Source organism: Xiphias gladius, chromosome 8 (genome assembly GCF_016859285.1).
Source record: "Xiphias gladius isolate SHS-SW01 ecotype Sanya breed wild chromosome 8, ASM1685928v1, whole genome shotgun sequence".
NCBI lineage: Eukaryota > Metazoa > Chordata > Actinopteri > Istiophoriformes > Xiphiidae > Xiphias > Xiphias gladius.
In genome coordinates this window covers 4,290,473-4,313,834 of record NC_053407.1, presented here as the reverse complement: position 1 = coordinate 4,313,834, position 23,362 = coordinate 4,290,473, and the positions used below count along the sequence as shown (strand labels likewise).

The following is a 23,362-nucleotide window of genomic DNA, read 5'->3' as shown; positions in this document are numbered from 1 at the left end:
AGACCAAGAATAACCATTTTAGTCAAACTTCAGTAAACTGATAATAGCAAACTGAAAATAAGCCACAAAATGACAGGTTGAATGATTTAAAATGCAGCTTTTCAGAGAGGGTTTTTGAATTGAGATTATAATTTTATGCCGTACACCCAGACATATAAGAAAATTAAATAAATAAACTCTAAAAAGATGTAACAACATTAGCAAATCCAATGCAATCAATCTTTTCAATATGAGACAATCATTGCTCTGATCTTAACTTCTGGTTTGATAACACAAACCCTGAGTATCCAGAAAAAAGAAAATGCTCTAAAATCCAAAAGAACCCTGCACAACAGTCCTAGAATAAATCCTGCCCTTAAGATGTTCAATTTTGTCAGGATTGTGATAGAAATGTGTTGATTTTATTCTGTAATTTTATAGGCCTTAGTGGCAGTATTGTATCAGACCATGTTATACTTATATAGTAAGTGTTTACAATAGATTGTACACTACCATTTAAAAAATTTTAAAGAAAATTTTTGGAACTTCTTTGCATACAACACAAGCAAAATACTAGATAGCTGAAAATGCTCTGCTCAATATGACTGTATGTAGGTCTCTTACCACAAAGACCTTCTCCACGGTGCTCCTCTCTCTATGTGACAGTCTTTCCTCAACTGAACCCAGGACAGTTAATTGTTCTCTGCCTGGACCATAGAGTTGTTACTTGGCTTTGTATAACTTTCCATGCCCTATTTTCCTGTATGACTGTTTTATACACCTGCTTGTAGATGGCTGTAATATTGAACCCAGTATCTATTTTGAAGGTTACTAAGCTGTCTCTGCTAATGTCAACCATCCATGGTCCCTCACCAGACCAATTCTCCCAGAAGAAGTCCATTATGTCCTCTGAAACCACATTCACTGTGCTGGTTTACTTACTAACCATCCCATAATGCCCTCGTTTATCACATTCTGTACTTTTAGCTGGGCATTTAAAGGTCGGATGAGAAGGTGATTTCCCACATTTGAGGAACACTTTCTATTCTCTCCTGCTCTACTCTCAGCTTTTGCCTGTCTCTATATCTGTTCCTTGAGTTTGTGCAGTTTTCCTCGCTTCATATGCATGACATCCAAGTGATGCTTTGCTAGCAGTCGTTTATCCTCTCAAATCATTCTGCTGACATTTTATTTCCTCTGACTATCTAGTGCAGGAGAAAACCTTCACCAGGGCCACATGGGTTCAGATTCTCTTCCACACAATCCGTAGTTTGAATAATACACTATGCAACTTTCAGAGTTTGGTGTGAAGTAGATTTATTACACATTGAAAACAATGTACAATAAACTAAGCTGGTCCCTGGGGAGCAAAACTTAATTTTCTCAGTTGTACATTCATTTTTATATCATTAATCTCTCCTCCTTCTGTGAGCCTAATTGTAAGTACACTCCCATCATTACACCGGCTTGGCCTGACCTTGACTTTCAGACATTGTTTAATCTCTCTGGCGCTTCCTGCTATGATTAGTTACTTTCTGGGAAATAATGGTGTCTGCATTCTCAGTATCTGATATCTACACAAGTCAAACACATTCTGATACTACTTGGTTACATACACCATTATGTTCTAATGCAATCATATTCTTCCCTAAGCTTCTATTAGTCAGATTCTTGTTTTTAATAGCAACTTACTGAACAAATCTAAAAAAAAAAAAAAAAAAAAAAAAGATCACAATCACCGGTATATGAAAATACATTTCCCACATAATTCCCCTCTTTATGCCTTGTAAGTCACACACATATTGTAACACCTTGACACACCTTTCCCTATCTCCTGTTGACAGAGTTTGTCCAACCATGCAGGAGTCGCTGACTCATGGCATCAGTGATCATTAAGACGATGACTCTCACTTGGAGAGAGATTTGTCAGCAGAGTATGAGCACAACCCTCATAAACATCTCCTGTCTGTTTGGCTTGGATGGAGTAAAAGCCACACTGTGCTCCTGCCCCTAATCAATAAACATTATATTGTATAAATGTTATTTTTCTGCTAACATATGTTGCGCAAGCCAATTGTAAATTGGTAACAAAACATTATATTGGTAAGAATGAAAAAACTGAAACACAATTACACTCTCTCTAAAAGAGGGACCAGTAACGATGAAAATCACCAGAATAAAGTTCCAACGATTACATGTTTCCTAGATTATTACAGATATTACAGTGTCTCACTGGAAAATGTCCATTGTTTTAGTGCAATCTGTAGTCAACACCACTGTCTCTGTCTTCAGCCCAAGTGTTAGACACACTGCAGGGGACCATTGCTGTGGAGAGGTTACTAGCACTTACGATGCACAGCAATGTAAGTACCTTGGGTCCACCCATGAGGGAAACTACTCCAGTTTGGTTTCCAGGAGCACGTGGCATGTTTGTCCAGATTATGTCAAACCCTACCATAAACTTGATCACACTAAGACTCTACCATACTCTGGTAATCACATGATGCCCTATAAAGAATGTAGGGTCTTTACAGCACCAGTCTGAAAAGGCTGGATACTGGAATGTTATTTGCAGCCTCAGTAAGTATCTTGTTTCAGTAATGTGACTTCAGGTACTATGGTCTTACTACAATTACAATTAATGTATTTTTCTCAATCATCTAAGTTTGCATTTCTATTGAACACAGATTGACTATCCTTTTTATTGGCAAATTGAAGTTGGGGTCTACCTCCCATTTTCCAAATTCATCAACCAATATGTCTTCCACTCATGACCAACCCTCTGGTTCTGCCTTTGTGACATGCTCATCTCTTAGGTTTTTCAGATTTTCTAACACCATTGTTAGGTTACCATCCTGTCCTGCTTGCATTGGGATAACTGTGCAACATTCTTCCCCATTGCGCATGCATACTCCCTGCTCTTAAGCTAACATGGTGTCAAGGATGAATCTATTCTGAAGTGTCAAAGTGCTTGTGGCATGCAGCTGTTCTTTTACCCGCTCTATTGCTTGCACGGTAAAATTGATAAACCTTTGCTGATTATACCACAAATAGTTTATCCATTGCCCATTCCTTGTTGCTGTCATTCCTGCAAATGGACCATCTGGCGATAAAATGTCTGAGATTGCTTTATGCTCATTAGGTATACCAAACAGCTCTTGCCAATATGAAATCCACAATCTTCTCTTCTCTTTTAAGTTCTTTTACCTTACTGAGCCCGTTTTCATAAACTCAGTCATTATTTCTTCCAGCTCCTTGCGTCTTATGATACAGAATGGAAACTCAATGTTCTTAGGTATTTTCACTACTGGCCGCATTAAAACTACTTCCTTCTCCTCCTGGACAAACACATCTTGACATTCCTGAAAATGTTTAACCATAAGTTGTGGACCAATTCTGGATAAGTACTACAATACACACTGTCAATTAAATAGTGTGTCATTAATCATAACAAACTTTAGCCATTCTCCCTTGCATTCCTCTGGTGTAAAAGGCAGTTGCCTTACTTGGGGAGTTTTCCCCATATTATAGAATGTTATGCATGTCTCTTTGTTCACTTGCTCAGCTAAGTATTTCAAACATCGATAGAACACATTTCTCTGCCATCGTGACGTACGTTCTTTACTCCATAGTTGGTCGATTTGTGTGTCATTTTTAACACTTTCTGCTTCTGTCCTGTATTCCTGTTGGCCCAACCATACATTGTGATCTCCCCTTGCTCATAAATTTATATAAATCAACATGTACACAGTGATCACTCAGATATCGTATCTGTACCATCACTTCCCCTGTACCGCTGCATCTCCTGTGCATTAGTGGGCCTTGCATAGCTGGCCAGTTTAGTACTTTGGCTGTTATACAGGATAAATGAAGGGGCTGGTGTTAGGTCAAAAATACTGTCTCTCCCAAAGGCAGTCTACTTTGTGAGGCAGATAACATTGCTGTTGCTAGTGTACAATTAGGTTTTTGTTTGTTAGAGCTAATTACTTTTGTTTTAGCTATAGCTAGAAATGTCAGGACCTGGGCATCATTGACATAGTAGTTGGTCTTACTCAGTGGGTTGGATGTTAGTATATACACTTTTGCTGTACTTTTCCCTTCCAGTTTGCACAGAATAGGGAGTAGAATAGGCATGCTGATAAGTAACAATGCACATACGCAGCCCCTTATGCCACAGCCCATCCTCCTGAAAGGATACCAAGGCCTGGCTGTTGGTGACGAGGTCAGGTTTTATTGTCCATCACAATCCTCACCACCAATGCCTCCCCTTGGTTGGTAGCCTGCTGATCTCCGATGTCACTCACTTGTCTCTGGCCTGGTTCCTCTGATCTGCTGCAGTGGTTGAGGTGGTACCGGACCTTCTTTCCCTCAACCTTAAGGGCAGTTGGAGTTATCAAGAACACCCTGAATGGGCTTTCTCTCTTTAGCTCATTCCATTCGCTCTTGAACACCTGGATGTACACCCACTTGCCTGGCTGGATCTTCTGCAGCTCCTCTGGAATTTCACTGGTTCTTCCCTCTGTAGCACCCTTCACCTGTTGAAATATAGTTTTTATATATAGCAGTTAGATGTTGCACATAGTTAGTTAGTTCTCTTTCAAGCTGCTCAAGCGGCAGACCACCGTATGGCCCTCTAAGATTGGCATAGGTTGACCCATAAGCATTTCATTCGGTGTTAAATGAGTGTTGCGGTTAGTTTGGTGAATGGTAAATGGACTGCACTTATATAGTGCTTTTCTAGACTTATTGACCACTCAAAGCGCTTTGCCACATTGGGAAAATCAGCTTGCAATTGTCTCAAATTTACCCACAATTTGCCAGAGCTTTAGGTTAATCAGCTGCATGTTCTGATAGTGTTCAACACCCTTTGAAGTTATATAGGTTCAATCAAGCCAGAAATGTGTTCTTATCCCTTGTTTTTCTATATCCGTCATCTACTTTGAACCATCCAATGACCATCGTCCACACAACAAAAACTGAGACAGCAAAGGCTGTTAGCAACACTACTACTCCACGATTGTAGCCTGCTGCAGCTTTTCTTTTTCAATATCCAATTTCTCAGTTGATTTAACACATTTAAAACATGACTCATTTACTCACCCATGCTTATCGCTATCTGGGTCGGGCGGATGCACACTGCACTCAGACACGAGTACATGCAGATTTTAGGAAAAAGGCTCTGCCTACTGCTGTTGGGTAGCAGCAGCTCCGTCGACGCATCAGGCCCCTCAAGCCTCTACTCACTGGCTCGCAAATTAATTGAGGGAGAAAATATTCACCAGGGCATCATTTTTATATCATTATCCCTCCTACGTTCCTCAGTAGCTGATATCTAAACACGTCTATTACATTCTGGTACTACTTGGGTACATTGATCATTATGTTCTGACGCAAGCGCAATCTTCCCTAAGCTTACTATTAGTCAGCATTCTTGATTCTCAGATTGATGTTTTTAATGGTAACTCACTGAACACATATAAAATAAAAAAAATAAATAATCACAATAAGTAGTATATGAAAATTATGATTGCATTCAGTAGTATATGAAAATTAATTTCCCACACTAGCCATTGTAATAACTTTTGTTAGAGTCAAGCCTAGTTGTCTAGTTGCCTTCATTCTGACAGTGAGGAAGACCCACTATCAATCTGTCTCTGTCTTTGTTTCAGTCGGCTACTGTACTCTCTTGCTGAACTTGGCTCATTCATATATAACGTTTTGCTTTGGTACTAATCTGTGTCAAATCCTTGACTGTTTCATGTTGCTGGCACTGCTTCCGTGTTACGTGCAGCCCTTGTAGTATGTCGTCAGCTTCATCTCTCAGGCAATATACCAAGGTATTCACTTAATTAGCATCAGAAAATTGTCCAAATTAGTTGCAAGTCTGAAATGCTCATATCTTCTAATCCACCTCTCTTCCTCCTACGGTTTCAAGAAATTGAAAGGCTCCAGCAGATTTATGGTGAACAATGCTGTTGGAAGGGCCGCATTTGCTGGCACTAAAGCCCCTGAGCAGACTTACTGGTCCTCCATATTAGTTTATCACCAAGGGCTAGCTACCTAGCTGTACAGTGAAGACTACTTTGGCTTTATGTTCAGTCTGTTTTGTAAAAAAACAAGGACAGTTACATTAACAGCACAGGACATTGTAACAATTAAGCCATAAAGCAGAAGTACTAACCACAGAAGTAATTCCAGTCTGACCTTGTCATCAACAGATTATATGCCAAACCATTTGTGTTAACATTAAACCACAGGTATGACAAAGTTAATGTCATATTATTTCCTACAAAAACTTCATAACCCATTTTAACTGCATTTTTGTGGGACAATGCGATGTAATGACAGGTATTAATGAAATTAATCATTAGTTGTGGATCCTCTAACTATCAGTTTAAGGGGCCTTAGTCCTGTATTGTTCCTGATGCAAGATTTTCTTATAAAGTTTTTGTGTCTTCTTATACACTCTTTAAGACCCCCTCCAGACACGTTTTTAAGACATGTAAAAAATACTCACTGTTACACTTGGAATAATCATTTGTGTCTAATAAAACGTTTGACAAAAAAGTTAAATAGCCCAGTTAAAAATTCATATGATAACTTCTACTCCTTCTCTCTCATTGAAAAATCCAGAATCTATGAATATACAAATATTTCTCATTTTAAAGGTTAACTAGTGGACTCAAAATGTCTCTTAACTGAAAGGTCCAGTGCATGTGCAATGGAAGTTTCAAGTTTCCGCATCATACCTGTGTGTTGCATACTGAACCACTTTTAGTTTGGCTTCCAAACTAGCTGTGATGTCACAGAATCCTGCTTGTACATATATGTCATTAACTCAGACTTAAAGAGAGCACAGTGTGAATGTCTGACAGAAAAAGTCTAAAGAGGCCTTACCCAAGCAACAACATTAAAAGTTGCAATAAAACTAAAAGATGAGGTCATCGGTGCAACTTAAACCTATCTATACCAAAACTAGAGATAAAGAGAGATACTTAATTATAAACAAAAATGAACAAACAATAAATATTACAATAAAGCATTTTTTAGTAACTGCTATGCTTTCATTCTCTGATTTTACTATGAAAAGAATTTACCGGAAGTCGTGTAGCCGGACCTTATTGAAAATTTGGCTAGAGTTTGCCAGTTAGTGATCTCTGCAGGACAAACGATGGGTCTTAGCTTGATACTTAGCCGACGGCTACTGCCTCGTTGGCACGGCCTCCTACAGTGTTGCAACATTAAATCAGAAAACTCCACCAGAGTAAGTCCTTCTCTAAAACAGTTAATTTTTTTCGTTTCATGATGTTGCATTACACGCTCTGAGCGAACGTAAAATCCAAATTCAGTAGCACCAGAACGAAGGTTTGGTATGTTTGGCGAGACTTGCTGCAGTAACAGCTTTCACAGAGGTGGTTCTTGAGTACGTTGGTAAGGGTTTCTGTCTGTCTGAACAGATTTTTTCACCTCGATAGCGTCACAACCGCGCAAGATACAGTCCGAAAACTGATGAAGGCAGAGTTCGAACATGGGCGTGGTCAAACTCATGAACACTGAGTACTCTGGGCAGCGATTTATCCTAATGTTATTTGAGTGAACAGGTAGGCAATCCGCGTGTAAATGTGTAAACTGTACATATAAAAAATCTGCCACAAATACAAGAGATTTGTAAACTCAACAAATATTGAAAACATAAAACGGATATGCAAATATCCAAATTCCACAAAAAAATGTGTGAATACGTATAAATAATTTACAAATAAATTAAAAGCATTTGTGACTATCTTCCTAGTGTTTACAACTATCGAACAGGCGTTTGTGAATCAATTTTTGAATCTTTGAATTGTGAATCTCAATTCTACTCTTGTGGAGTTGCATTTTACACACAGAGACAAACTTTCCGCCAGTCTTAAGAAAATCCACTGGTCTCACTCGGCCTTTTTATGAAAGCACGTGATCGGGCTGCTGAAATGTCATTTCCGTATTTCAAAGTAAGAGGAGGCAGTCTTTCGGTGAGCTATTTTTTTAAATAGTAAGCGATTAGTAACGTGCATTCTTCATTTTACTATAGTTCTGGTTGTAATTATTGGCACCCCTGAATTTCAATTGCAGAATTTTGAATATCTTCAGAAATCAAATTATTTAAATAATGTCCAATGTTACTAAACAAAAGAAAATAATAAAAAAAAACTCTACAAACTTGCATAATGCTGAAATAATACATACACAAAATTGAAATCCAAAATGTAATTCAGATACCGTTATTGACACTCTTCACTAATATTTGGTTCCAGAACACCTATGACAACCTCTAAACATTTCTTGTAGCCGTTAAGAAGCTTTTTTACCCCTGTCTGCTGGTAGTTTATACCACTCTTCCATTGTTATGCGTTCAAGCTCTTTTATTTGCAATAGCAGACTTCTCCATAGGTTTTCATTGGGAATTAGGTCAGGACCCATTGCTGGGATTTTGAGTTCTTTGGTGATTACCTTGTATGATATCTGGTCTATTTAAAATGAATATTAACCATATTTACAATGTATAAAATCCTGCACCTTTCTTTTGCTCCCCAAGCCCCTAACATGAATGTTTACTGTCACCTTGGCAACAGATGCCAGTGCAGTAGCCAATGTTAGCTTAGTTTAATGTACATATTAACAATGAACAATAAAATTACAATATGACATTTCTAAACAAAAACAACTATCAACACCAACAACCATACTATCAAAGAGCTTAACCAGGGTGCTGTCACTTGTCATATGTTACAACAGTTACCCTAGCCTAACTGAAACAATGTAACCTATGTAAATACGGGGCAGTTCTACACATACATTATGACTACATTACTAAGATGTGAAGTGCTTTGTTACTCTACCCACCTGAAAGAATGAATGAAAATTATAAAGGATGAGTTGGCTGGCCCTCACTGGCTAGATTACTGTCAACTGAAGAAGCAGCACAAACCCACTGCTTGTGGAATTGACGATATCAGCAGGCGATCACGTGCTTTCCGAAAATGGCTGAGTGATACAAGTGTATTTTCGTTTTACTGATGGAAAGTTTGTCTCTAAACTCCTTGTGTGTAAAACGCAAATCCACAAGCCTAGAATTAAAACCCACAAATGCCTTTTCTATTCACAAATAAAAAATGGATTCAAAAATGCCTGTTCAAAAGTTGTAGATGTTAGGAAGATATTCATAAATGCTTTTCATTAATTTTGTTAATAAATTGGATGTATTCACAGATGCTTTTGAATTTGTGAAAGGTGTTTTTATATTTACAGTTTACACATTCACACACGGATTGTCGATGTGTTTATACAAATAATATTGAGATAAATCTGTGCCCTCAGTATTCATAAGTCTGACCACGCCCATATTCACTGTCTTTCTTTTTGATCAAAACTACACACTTAGTTTCGTGACTGTATCTTGCATGGTTGTGACGCTATCGTGGTGACAACATATGTCCATAGACAGACAGACAGACAGACATAAACCCTTACCAATTCAATTTAATTCAGTTCTATTGATATAGCGCCAAATCATAACAGAGGTTATCTCAGGGCACTTCTCATGTAAAACAGGTCTAGACCATACTCTTTATAGGTATATATACAGAGACCCAACATTCCCATATGAGCAAGCACTTGGCGACAGCGGCAAGGGAAAACACTCTTTTTAACAGGTAGAAACCTTGAACAGAACCTGGCTCGTGGTGGGCAGCTGTCTGCTCCGACCGGCTGGTTTGAGGGAGAGAGCTTGAGAGAGAGAGAGAGAGAGAAGGGGGGGTAGCAGTAGTACTGATAAAACTAAGTAATAATTATTGATAGTATTATAATTAATAATAGATGATAATCATAATATTTGAAGCAGTGGGTGTTGAGCTGGATCATGGGGGCAGTAGGTGGTTTGCAGTCACAGATCCAGACTCTAGCACCAGGGGCAGAAATACCTGCAGAAAGAGACAGGAAGAGAGAGGAGAGAAACGAGAAAGCACAAAACTACAGGACAGAGAAGTCAAGTGAGTAATGAGCATTAATACCATATGAATGTGTGCAGATGGAGAGGAGGAGAGAGGAGCTCGGTGCATAATGGGATGTCACCCGGAAGTCTAGGCCTATAGCAGCCTAACTAGGGGATGGTTCAAGACAAGCCTGATCCAGCCCTAACTGTAGGCTTATCAAAAAGGAAGGTTTTAAGCCTACTCTTAAAAATAGAGAGGGTGTCTGCCTCCCGGAGCAAAACTGGAAGATGGTTCCACAGTAGAAGAGCCTGATAACTGAAGGCTCTGCCTACTATTCCATCTTTGGAGACTCTAGGAACCACAAGCAAGCCTGTATTCTGAGAGCGCAGTGTTCTACTGGGGTAATAGGGTACTGTGAGCTCTTTCAAGATATGATGGTGCCTGACCATTAATGACTTTGTAGGTGAGGGGGAGGATTTAAAATTCTATTCTGAATTTTACAGGGAGCCAATGCAGAGAAGCTAACAAGGGAGAAATGTGATCTCTTTTCCTAGTTCTTGTCAGTACTCGCGCTGCAGCATTCTGGATCAGCTGGAGAGTATTTAAAGATTTGTTGGGACAGCCTGATAATAAGGAATTACAATAATCCAGCCTAGAGGTAGCAAAAGCATGGACTAGTTTTTCAGCGTCTTTTTGAGAAAGGATGTGCCTGATTTTTGCAATGTTACGTAGGGGAAAAAAGGCAGACCTTGGAGTTTGTTTTAGGTGAGAGCTAAAGGACATATCCTGATCAAAGAGAACTCCGAGATTCCTAACATTGGTGCTGGAGGCCAGAGCAGTGTTCTCAATTCCACCTCTGTGGTAGTTGCCGCTACAGCAGGTGTCTCCAGGACCACATTTTGGCATGATGACACGCACACATGCTCACACACGTACAGACACACACACACACACACACACACACACACACACACACACACACACACACACACACACACACACACACACACACACACACACACACACACATACACATACACATACAAAAACACATAGACAGACTCACACAGCCTCATACAAGGTGAAAACAATACCAAGTCAGTGTGGCTGGTAATAATGTAGTATTGACTGCTGAGTACTGGGTCGGAACATCAGCATATAGACAGGCATTGTGGCTGGTATGATCCCATTGTAAGATACTATTTAGTTACCAATGTGTCTGGCTAATAAAGCCAATAACAAATTAACAACCCAGTAACATAGCTAAGAAAAGCAAGCATGAAATAGCTTTGTTGTTGTAAACTACCTATTAACCAAGCTGTTGTTGTATAACCCCTTTTTTGACTAGATTAGATATATTAAAAAAATGGTCAAACTAAACAGAAACTTTAATATAACCTAGCTGTGGTCACAACCAGTGGCAGTCTACTACATAATACTATTTCAGCTCAGCCTCTATTGATCAGAGGGAATGCAAAACCTAATGTGAGGTAACACAAAACTTACTTGGAGGCACAGCAACATTAATTAAGAAAAAAAGATTCCCAATGTGACCCTCCATAGTTAGGTGTACATATCATCATTGACAAACATATATAAACTGGTGTAAAACTATGCACCCCAATGTAGTGTAGCAGGTTGGTGTTAGTTTGTGAGAAAATAAAAGAAAAAGCTCAAGCGAAGTGGTTAGGCATAGAGATGCAAAGACAGGAAATGAAACAGCATGAAGTCTTCTGTTTTCCTCAGCTGTCGTGTTTGTTCAGAAGTTTCGGTAACATTAAAAACCTCCCACTGGCATTTCAACAATTCCCCTTTCACAGTGAATGCCTATAACTGTCATTAAATTATAACACATTAATTTTAATGTACATGCAATAAATATTAATGTGATGCTGCTATGACACACATGATGTAATATTAAGCAGAGCAGAATACAGTGTTGCTAAAAAATCTCATTAGCCAGGTCACTAAGTGAATGAAAGAGTTGGATACACTGATATGTTACTGATGCTCGATACTCACCTAGCACTTTATTAACAAGCCATACAATTACTGTGTATGGTCTCCTTTTGCTCTCAAACAGCCTCAATTCCTTGTGGCATGGAATCCACAAGGCGTTGGACACATTCTTTTGAGATTCTTGTCCATGTTGACATGATTACATCGCATAATTTCTGCAGATTTGTCAGATGCATATTCATGCTGCCAATCTCCTGTTCTACCACATCACAGAGGTATTCTATTGGATTCAGATCTGGTGACTGTGAAGGCCACTGAAGTACACTGAACTCATTGTCATGTCACTTTGTGACATGGTGCATTATCATGCTGGAAGTAACCATTGGAAAATGGGTAAATTGTGGCGGCAAAGGGATGCACATGATCAGCCACACTGCTCAGATAGGCTGTGGCATTCAAACAATGATTGATTGGTATTGAGGGGTTCAAAGTGTGACAAGAAAACATTCCTCTCACCATAACACTACCACTACAAGCCTGGATTTTTGACACAAAGGAGGTTGGCTCCCTGCATTCATGCTTTTGATGCCGAAATTCGACCCTACCTTCTGCGTGCCTCAGCAGAAATTGAGATTCATCAGAGTAGGCTATATTTATCAAGTCTTCATCTGTCCAGTTTAGGTGAGCCTCTGCCCACTGCAGCCTCAGATTTCTGTTCTTGGCTGCCAGGAGTGGAACCCAACATGGTCTTCTGCTGTTGCAGCCCATCCACCTCAAGGGCAAACGTGTTGTACATTCTGAGATGCTTCTCTGCTCACGGGAGTTGCAGTGAGCTGTTATCTGAGTTACCTTACCTAAGCTGTTACCTTAGCTTTTCTGTCAGTTTGAAACAATCTGGCCATTTTCCTCTGACGTTTCTCATTAACAACACATACTGTCCACAGAACTACTGCTCACTAGAGGTTTTTTGTTTTTTTTGCAGCATTCTGAGTAAACGCTAGATACTGTTGTGTGTGTGAAAATCCCAAGAGATCAGTAGTTTAAGACATTCTCAGACCAGCCCATCTGGCACCAACAATCATGCCATGGTCAAAGTAACTGAGACCACATTGTTTCCCCATTCTGATATTTGTTGTGACATTTCTGATCTGTTTCTGCATGATTTCATGCATTGCATTGCAGTCATATGGCTGGTTGATTGGATAATTGCATGAATAAACAGCTGTACAGGTGTTCCTAATAAAGTGCTTGGTATATGTATATATGTTACAGCGTTTGTGGATGTCTACCTGCACAAGATGTGATGTCCTTCAGAGGTAATATTTTCAGATGGCATCTAGTGGTATTATAATTAAGTCCCCTATGTCCTTGCTCTCTCATGGCTTCTAGAGATTCCCTGTAAAGAGTAATGCAATTCAGAATCAGATGGGTTTTTTTCTCTAATTCCTCTAAACTTTTCCTAATTTAAAAGGCAAGTAAAATAAATGAAAACTTTAAGATATTTTGATCAACCTTCTGATACCTACTTCTGCCAGCATTTGTTGAGTTAGTCAACAGGACTCTTGATGAAGATCTTGGAGTTACCACATTATGTGCATAGGCAGACAGAGGGATGAATGGACAGAAACAGCTCTGTGTATTATGATATTAGGACAGTATTAGGACTCCAAAATCGTGACTACACATGCGACTCATTTGGTGCAGGGTATTACATCCATCACAATAAAAGAGTTTCAATTGTAAATTTCCCCTTTCCTTAGGCAAGATCGCTAATGCAATCTCTAAACATCACTTTTATTTCAACTATTAGAATACATCTTAATTCGAGCCGACTCTTAGGTCAAAATATTTTTATTTTTCCAACTATTTGTTTTTGTATTAATTTGTCTTTGTGCCGCAACAGCTTTCAATGGAGGCGTTATGTTTTTGGGTTGTCTTTCAGTCTGTCCCTCCGTCCGTCTGTCCCATTCTCGTGAATGCAATATCTCAGGAACACCTTAAGGAAATTTCTTCAAATTTGGCACAAACGTTCACTTGGACTAAAGGATGAACTGATTAGATTTTGGTGGTCAATGGTCACGGTCACTGTGACCTCTCATCCATCCCATACCTGTGAACGCAATATATCAGGAAACGCCAGGAGGGAATTTCATCACATCTAGCACAAACTTCCAATTGGACTCAAGGAAGACCTTATTAGAATTTGGCAGTCAAAGGTCAAGGTCACTTTGACCTCACAAAACACATTTATGGCAGTAACTCAATAATTCACATGCTAATTATGATAAAAATTTAACACAAATGTCTAATAGGATAAAATGATTAAGTGATGTTATTTTACATTGGTCAAAGGTCAACTTCACTGTTACATAATGTTCTACAAAAACACTTTTCTGGCCATTATTCAACGCTGTAACTCAGGAACAGAAGGGGACCATATTTCCTGCAACTTGACTGGTTGGCAGAAGCATACAACCACGACATGGGAATTCTAGTTGGTGTTTTTTTTTTTTCATTTTCTTTTTTTTTTCTCCCTTGTTTTGGCTTTACATGTGTCAACTACATAACCGTATCGCTGTACCCTATTAGAGTGATGGTTAGCCCCGTTTGGGATTTCCTCCTCCACTGTGTGGGATACAGTCCCGGAAGCTCCCAGAGAAAAGTGCCGGGAAGTGGAGGTAGGGCGGTTAGCCAGATGTATTTTTGAAAAACCAAACAGTTAGTCCTCAACCTTAGTCTTTTCTCTTTTAAAAGTAAAAATATTGTTTGAAAGCATTTGCGGTTAAGCTAGTCTCAGGGAGATGAAGCCTAATAAAGCTTTGAGGCTTTTTTTCTATTTGTGCTGAAAAACAATTTGTAACTTCTATAGGTTTACAAAACTTATAGTAGCCAGTCAAGACTCGACCTCCTCACTGATTTTCATAGAAAGTCAATGAAAGTCCAAAAGCCTGCCTGTTGTTATTACTTCTGTAATACTTTATGTTCTGCATTAGATTTAGATGTTATTGTGCAATATGTTACAGTAAAATAATTAATAGGTGCATTGTCTGGAAAGCCTAGATATAAAATGCTTTTGTTGACACAAACTATTGTTGTACCTTATTGGTATAGTTTATGCCCAATATCATTGTTGGCTCATGTTTTTTTAACTTCATGGTTTACATTTATGTAAGATTTGATATTAGTAACAGTGTGCTGTGATTAGAGAATGATATGATGTGGTTCACTTTTACATTGTGATCTGTAGGGTTCTAATGTTTTTAACCTGGTTTTTGTTTTCCTGGTTTTGGTCTTTTTCCAAAAATTGGATAATATTTCTTCAGGGAGTGCATTTAGTGATAGTGTGGGTGCAATGCTAGTTTGGACAGCTTGACGGACTAGTAGCGGGAAAAACAAAGGGGCGTGGCTTAGTGAAGAGTCAATTGAAGTGTTTAATTTTATATTTTATCTTTACCTCCCACTCTCTTGTGATGACTCACTGTCCTTTACTCTCTGTGTGTGTCTGTGTGCGTGCGTGCGTGCGGCGTGCGTGCGTGCGTGTTTTTGTCTGCACAGAGTGCTGATCTGGACAGTGTGCTCTGTGAATTCAGGTCTATATGTGGTGAGGACAGCATCTCATTGGGTGAAGCTGTCAGAGAGCAACATGGCAAAGATGAATCTGTACACAGGTTAGTCTGTTTCAGTCTGGGAGACACACACTCATGATATGAAACCCTCATGATGTTTTCCATACACTACTCCAAAGTTTGTTTGTGTTTTTCCATACTCAAAAGTTTTAGAAACACCCCCATTTTTTGAGTCTTTATTGAAATATTAGTAGTTCAGTATTTCAAGTCCAGTAAAACCTTAAATGGTGCAACGGTGAGTGATAAACTGACTGAGGTTAAAACTTAATATAAAAAAGGGATTAAGTAATGGGTTAACGTAGAGCTTTTCTGCTGGAATGGAAGTAAACCAAGCCTGGAAAGTTGATGCAAAGAAGTCCTACAGGTGTCCTAATTTTGTTGATTACTTAAAAAACCCTCTGTACAAAGGCAGTGTTGGAACAGGCTGTGTTACTACACCCTCTGAAGTATTATTTGGACAATACTGGACTACAGGAACTAGTATTTTATATTTCTATAATGGCATCTGACTTCCTTTACAGAGGAAGTCAGATGAGTTGGTGAGGGGTCATCCGAAAACCCAAAAAATTAGAAGGAAAAAAGAAGATGGTTGCTTCACATGATGAAAGACCAGCACAGTCTCCAGACTTAAACCCCATGGAGCTGGTTTGGAATTAACTGTGATGGAGAGAATGTGAAAGCAAAGCAAGCAAGCAAGTGCAACACATTTGTGGGAACTTCTACAGCAGTGTTGGAACGAACTGTCTGAGTAATATTTGATTTCTATTGTAGAAAAACCATCAAAAGTGTGTTTGGCTGCCTGATGAACCAATAATTTAGATTAAAATTAGTTCAACAAAAAGATTCCATGATTCCTTGTTTTTAAAATCTTCGGTTGTTTATTTTTTCTATGCTTTAATTTCAGAAAGACTGAGAAATTGAATTGTCTAAATTTAAATAACAGCTGGAAAAATGGAGGTGTTCTAAAACTTTTGACCAGTAGTGTAAATAGCAAAATTTACCCCAAAATGAGAGTAACAAGTTGTGTCCTGACCTAAAAATATCTGGAAAAAAAGGTGAAGGAAACGCTTCAAAGAAGAATCAGTCTATCCATATTGTGTCATTGAAGCCTTGTAGACAGCTGGAGAATCCCTATTTGATGCAATTTAATGTCAGTTTAAGCTGTTTTCTCGCTCATATGTGGCCATGATAGGAAAAAGAAAATATAAAATGTCTGAATAACAACGTTAGACAACGCAGGCTGTTTCGCCTGTTAATAATCCTAATATATCATGCTTGGGTTGAGATAAAAAACAAAGAAAATGGTGCTGTCTTGCTGTTGCTGCATCTGGTCTTAAACAAAGCAAATCAGGATGCTTTCGCTTCAAGTGAACAGTTGTACTGCTGTGATAGGCCATTTCCAGTTTGTAGTTTTGGTCTTTTGGTGCTGTTTGAGCTTGCCAGTGCATTCCTTCTTTTTAAGAATATACCAAAATGATGATTTGGCCACCCCTAGAGTTTTCTTCCATCTGGATAGGTGTGTTTTGTTTTTTCATCCTAATAATGGCCTCCTTCATTTGCACCACCACTTCTGTGGACCGCATATTGAGAGTTCCCATGAACAGCTAGCTACCAAATACAAAATTCAAATTTGGAATTAACTCCAAACCTTTTACCTGGTTAATTTGTCATGAAATAATGAGGGAACAGGCCACAACTGGCCATGAAACTTATTTTTCAGTGAATTGTCCAATTTCTTCTGAGCCCCTGGAAATGAGGGACTATACATAACAATGTCTAATTCCTAAACGGTTAATGCAGTGTTTTTGTTAAACCCCTTGAATTAAAGCAGGAAGTCTACACTTCAGTCCCATCTTGATGGTTTCATTTCAAATCCATTGTGGTGGTGTAAAGAGGCAAAATTACAAAAATTGTATCACTACCCAAATACTTACGTGGTCATACTGGATTTCCTTAGAGAGTGCAATATTCACTCTCTTTTTAGCTCTGTTGTGGTTTTCACCAACTCCTTAGAAAGAGATCAGGGTTTTGATGCTAAATGCTCCAATATATTCACCAGCTAGCTGCTGTCTTTCTCTGTTTGGTGCTTGAAATTTAATGTACACAGAGTTTATCAGAGCTTTTTTCTGAATAAAAACTGCTGGAAACCAAGAGGAGCTTAGTTGTGGGTTGAAAAGCCAAAACAATAAGCTAAATGAGGCTAAAAAGCTCTATGGTGCTGTGTGAAACTGTAGAGTTGGAAGATAATTCTTTGTGGTTCTGTCTCTGCGAGTGAAATCTTTCACATTACGCATTGTTGTTTCATTCATTGTTTGTATAAAGATATTGTTTAGTGCAGCTTTAAAGGTACAGCTTGGTCTGTTCAATAGAACTAAAACGGTTAATCTGTGAACTGTTTTAAACATAGACCTGATAATTTTATCACGTCTCCTTCTAGTATGCTTGTAACAGTTTATTTGCACACAACCATTTCCTCAAACGGACCTTCATGATGGTGTCATTAATGTTGGTTTTCTGGATTCCCACTAAATCCTACAATAACAGAAGGTGCTGTTTAGTGGAGAAGTACTGAGAATGGTGAATGAGAGCTTTGTCTTGCTGCTATCCAGATGCTGTCCCCCAGATATGGTGGTGTTTCCTCGTTGTGTGGAGGAGGTCAGTGCCCTGGCCAAGGTCTGCCACCGACACCGCCTTCCCATTATCCCTTTTGGCACTGGGACTGGCCTGGAGGGAGGGGTCAGTGCAATGAAGGTGAGAGAATGGAGGCCCATGCATGTATGTTTAGTTGTGTAAATGTGTATCTGTGAATTGATGTGTGCAGTGTGTTTGGAAGTAAATTTAATGTACTGTACAGTACAGTAGAGTATTATGTGTATTTGTGTTCTTGGCTTTGAGGTGAAATGAAATAAACTCAGTCAGAGGCTTGAGCAATCATTTACTAAGAAAGCAAATAGAGAGCAATAGTTAGACTACTTTTGGTGAACTCAAAATTTCAACCCTTAAAATGTTCCCTATTACAGTATATATTATAATTTTTAAATAACAGAAGTAGAACATGGAAATTTACAACAATTTAAAAACAGTATGTATACATGTTTCTTCCTTCTACCCTTAGGGTGGTGTGTGCTTCAGTCTGAGGAACATGGACCAGATCCTGGATCTCCACCAGGAGGACTTTGATGTGACAGTTGAACCTGGTGTGACTCGGAAGGCCCTCAATGCCTACTTGCGAGACACCGGCCTGTGGTTTCCTGTTGGTCAGTCACACTGTTCCCCTCCTTTCATTGTATTTTTCAGTAGCTCAGTGGGTAAATTGAGTAAATTTTATCCCACAACGGCCATAGAACAATTTTATTACAAAATTATTCAATCTGAATAGCCACAAGTAAACTATATCGCAAGACACAAAGATCACAGAATGAGGTACTATCAAAACTATTTACAAAATTATTCAGTCTGTATAAGGCACTTCACACAGGCCATAGAACAAGACACATATTGCTACTACAAGTTATCCTCCTAGCCCTCCTACATCACTGCGACTCATTATAACCGGCAATAGAATACCAGTCCTTCTTCCTCTTTCATGTTTTAAAACATGACAGAAAGGATTCCATATCTTTCCTTGAGAAGTAACCAGCAGATAGCACAGAACTCAGTGTGTTCTTCATTCAGGTTTTCACTCAACTCACAAATCCCTCTCCTCTCAGTAGTGGATAAATGTGAAAGTGTATCTAAAGGCTGGAATACAATAGAGGAAGGCAAAACACTGACAAAAAGCATAACCAAAATGTAAAATAACTTGAACAGGTGGAGAACAGAACATGTAGACTTCAAAGTAAATCGGTGTAACTGGTAAACTGATACATATGACAAATTGATATGAAGATGATTGAGTAGTAGTGTGGGTTTTGGGGTGTAAGCAGGTGAGTGTAGATGTGTTGGATATATATGGAGCATGTAGTGTGTGTCAGGACAGAGGGGAGAGAAGGCAAATAAGGTATAGAAAGTAAGGAAGAAGAGGTTGGGTTTAAGGGGGGCTGAAACGTAAAAGTGGGATGGTGCAGGGAGTGACTGCTTGAGGCTAGTTGGTCCTCATCTGTAATGTCTTTACGCTTGTAAAACTAAAAGGTATTGTTTAAAAACTCCTCCAATAAACCATAAATCTCACCTTTGTATAATTTGTCCGTGTCTGTTTTCGAGAGAGGCGGCGTCTTTGCCTCTTGTGTCACGCAGAAATCTTGTCATTATTGTCTCCTGAGTCTGGAGGTCCACTGATACTTGGTGGTTGGTGAGAACTGCATTTCTAGTGGGGGTTTTACAACCCAGGGGCCATAAGAGGCAACAACAAACCCAAATTCCACACTCGAAAAAAAAAGTCCACAAGCGAAACAAAGGTGACATTTATGCTTTGTAAAAAGTGTTTACAAACACTACTTTTGGTTTTGGAAGAGAAAAGACTTGAAGGATGAGGACCAATTGGCTGGTTTTCTTAATGTACGTTTGGTCAGTCATCATTACGTCTAGTTCTTTTCATCTAACCTCTTGTGTAGTAAAACAGTTTGTTCCAACACTGCCTTTGTACAGACAAAGTAATCAACAAGAGTTAGGGAACGTGTAGGAATTGTTTGCATTCACTTTACAGGCTTAATTTACTTCAATTGCTACAGGAAATCTGTAAATTAACATATTTCTGTATCCATGAAAAAAGCTTGTTTTTTTTTTTAAACAAATTTAGATAATTTTTCAGTATTTGTAATGTATCAGAGTATATGTGTGTGTGTATATGTATATATGTGTATAGATAAAGTTAGGTCCATAAGTACTTGTACAGTAACACAATGTACGTAATTTTGCCTCTAATCTTTTTGAACCTTTTCAGTCTGCCTTCAGGGCCTGTCACTCCACTGAAACTGCAAATTGATCTTTTGCTTACTATGGATTCAGCGTCCACCTGTGTGCTTCTCAATCTCAGTGTGGTTTTGATACCAAAATGTATACCACTTGACCAATCGTTAAACCAATTTGGCATCTCTGGCTGGGCCATCATGTGGTTAGTCTTACTTACCTGAAATAGCACAATATGTTCCCTAATGCTACATTTTTATTTTTTGACGTGAAATATGGAGTTACCCCAGGGCTCTATTCTTTTCCCTCTGCTTTTCTCTCTCTCTATTTCACCTCTTGGCCAAATAATACACAGTCATGGAATTACTTTCCACTGCTACGCTGATGTTACTCAGCTGTATGTGCCTGTATTGGTGGATGATCATTCATCAAATTATAAATTTAGAGGTATGCTTGTCTTCTGTGAAAAGTTGGATGTCACAGAATTTCCTGCTCCTAAATTCAGATAAAACTGAGATGCTGGTCATTTGCACAGCCCGACATAGACACCAGTTTGAACAAGTAACAGTAACTCTCAGCAACTGTGGGATTTCTCAAAGTATGACAGCCAAGAATCATGGTGTTACATTTGATGCTACTCTAATTAAAGACATCACCAAGACTGTCTTTTTACATATATGTAACATAGCTAAAACATAATCTTTTCTGTCCTTTACAGATGCTGAGACCCTAATTTATTCCTTTTGTTTCATCCAGACTTTAATTATTGTGACATTTTCTTTTCAGGACTTTCACATGCTATCACTGAAAGTAAATCCAGAAAATTTTGCCAGATTATTCATATATGTTTACAGTCTATAATGTTGTTGTTCTGATTGTCAGTACTGTCAACCATGTGCTCTATTTTCTGTGCACATGATATATTACATCATTTTCATTGCCTCATAAATGGCTTGGTTGCAATATGAATTGCAACCAAGCCAAATGAAGTTTCCCTTGTATACTTTCGTCGGACCGAATTGAAAGCGGACAGTTGGTCTCATCTTCACTCCATCCACGAGGGTCTTGGATAACATCTGTTATTGAGGACTGAGGAGAAGACTGCGTTGTGTGTTTACTGGGTAGTGGTTGCTAGCTGCCTAGCTGCTACCTTGCTGTTTTGGAACTGTTGCATGCGATTGCGTATTTCTGCCCACGTAGTTGTTGTATGTGGTTTGACAACGCAAGTGCATTTGCACTTATGACCACTTCTGGAGGTGGTTTGGCCCATCGGATGACAATCTGTCCTGGGTGCATTTACACCTGTACTTTCATGTGGTCAAGCAGTATCCCATTGCAATCTGATCACCTAAAACACATTTTAATGCCAGGTGTAAATGGGGTAAAGGAGCATTACATGTATGCTGTTTGAAATATTAGAATTTAGCAATGGTTGGCATGGGTCCAGTGGGCTTGGCATCAAAGTGGGCTGCTTCTGTGCTGGTCCTTTTCCTCGCTAGCTGGTGCAGTCTGACAAAGTGATGTTGTTTATGGTGTCCTCTGGTATGTGACGTTCTTGTTTCCAAAAGGTTTTTAGCTTTCCCTCCACATTTTCTTCACTGGTGTCCATTATTCTGGAAAAAATAAGATTATACCACGTAGATCTGGTTTGAAGTTTGTTGTAAAAAGTTTACCTGTTTAAAGCAGTCCGAAAATAAACACATGGCATGATGTCTTCACTTTCTCCAACTATGTACAGTAAATACCAACATTCAAACTGACGCTGTGTGTTCAAAAGCATACAGTGGTAACAAAGTAAGTAAATGATAAAACAGAGAATAAATTTACTTTCACATTCCTCCATTTTTTATCATTTTTCAATATCTGTCTCGGAAAACTTAATATCCTTCATACACATGAGCCCTGTCTCACACAGCCTAACGTGGGCCAATTAAAAACAGAAAAAAGAGGCTTACTAAATAGGTAACTCTGACTGGGGTCGTGGGTTGTAGGCACATTGAACCAAACATGTTATAGTCGCTTTTGCAAAATCCTACATAGTATAAGATAAACTATCCATACGTAAAGCTAAAGTAGTAACTCCCATCTGTGGATAGAAAAAGTTAATCACCTTTTCATACCAAGGGATCTGCTAATCCAAAGGTGCTATAGCTGCAAAATATGTAAGAAAAGATTTGGGCTTCCTAACATGAGCACCATTCAAGCCAGTTGCTACAGTTGACGTTTTTTCCAACTGATCATCTCTCATTCGAATTATATTTACCGGCAGTGTTAAATTAACATAATATAGCATCCTGACCAATACCTGGGTAAATAATAATAATAATATTCTGATCCTCCATACATAAAAATAAGATCCAACAAAGCATGTATCTGCATGTCCTATAGTGGGGCCTGGCTGTATTATCACTGTCTTTCCAGTTCCCTGAAAGGTATAGGTACCAGGATATTGCCCTCCATATTCCACACATTCAGCCACCCCCAAAAACACAATAAATCGGGGATTCCCATCTTGGTTACAAAAACAATAAGATGGTTTTTCAAGCACTTGCACATACCAATAGGCTCAGGTCTAATCCAAGAATCTGTTGACTTATGAAGCAGAATAAGTGAACCATATTTATAAGCATACTCATTATCAAATGGTTTCCGTATATAGTGTCACCCAATTTGCTGATTTTACTCACACACAGTGGCTTGAAAAGTTGGGGCAGCGCTGGTCAAAATTACTTATTAATTATTGTGAATAGTTAAGTGAGTAGAAGATGAACTGATTTCTAAAAGTCATAAAGTTAAAGGGGAAAAATTCTTTTCAACATTTTAAGCAAGATTGGTGAATTATTTTTGTTTTGTACAATATACAGTGAAAAAAGGGCCAGGAGCACCATATAAAAGTTTGGGCACCCCAAGAGATTTTGTCTCATAACTTTAACCATGGTCTTAGACCTTAATTAGCTTGTTAGGACTATGACTTGTTCA

At 38.8% G+C, this 23,362-nt stretch overlaps 1 protein-coding gene and 1 long non-coding RNA gene across 12 annotated transcripts in view; one reads left to right on the top strand and one right to left on the bottom strand.

The window, feature by feature from the left end:
• Positions 1-1,733: 1,733 nt before the first annotated feature.
• Positions 1,734-7,179, bottom strand: LOC120792722. Its single transcript, XR_005707882.1, has 3 exons — positions 7,077-7,179; positions 5,080-5,222; positions 1,734-4,514 (listed from the first exon to the last, which is right to left on the bottom strand). It is a non-coding gene; the product is annotated as an uncharacterized LOC120792722 (long non-coding RNA).
• Positions 7,124-23,362, top strand: part of ldhd (lactate dehydrogenase D) — a 38,785-nt gene continuing 22,546 nt past the window's right edge. For 7 of the 11 annotated variants that reach the window (XR_005707880.1, XM_040132001.1, XM_040132000.1 and 4 more), the window contains exons 1-5: positions 7,124-7,243; positions 13,182-13,225; positions 15,500-15,577; positions 18,145-18,286; positions 18,651-18,792. Coding sequence is in view for 10 of the 11 variants with exons in the window: in XM_040132001.1 (XP_039987935.1) it covers positions 7,151-7,243; positions 13,182-13,225; positions 15,500-15,577; positions 18,145-18,286; positions 18,651-18,792 (499 nt within the window). In the remaining variant the exon portion in view is untranslated. Of the gene's footprint in view, positions 7,244-13,181; positions 13,226-15,464; positions 15,578-18,144; positions 18,287-18,650; positions 18,793-23,362 lie in introns of all 11 variants that reach the window. The other 4 variants (XM_040132002.1, XM_040131999.1, XM_040132005.1 and 1 more) reach the window with 3 other exon arrangements.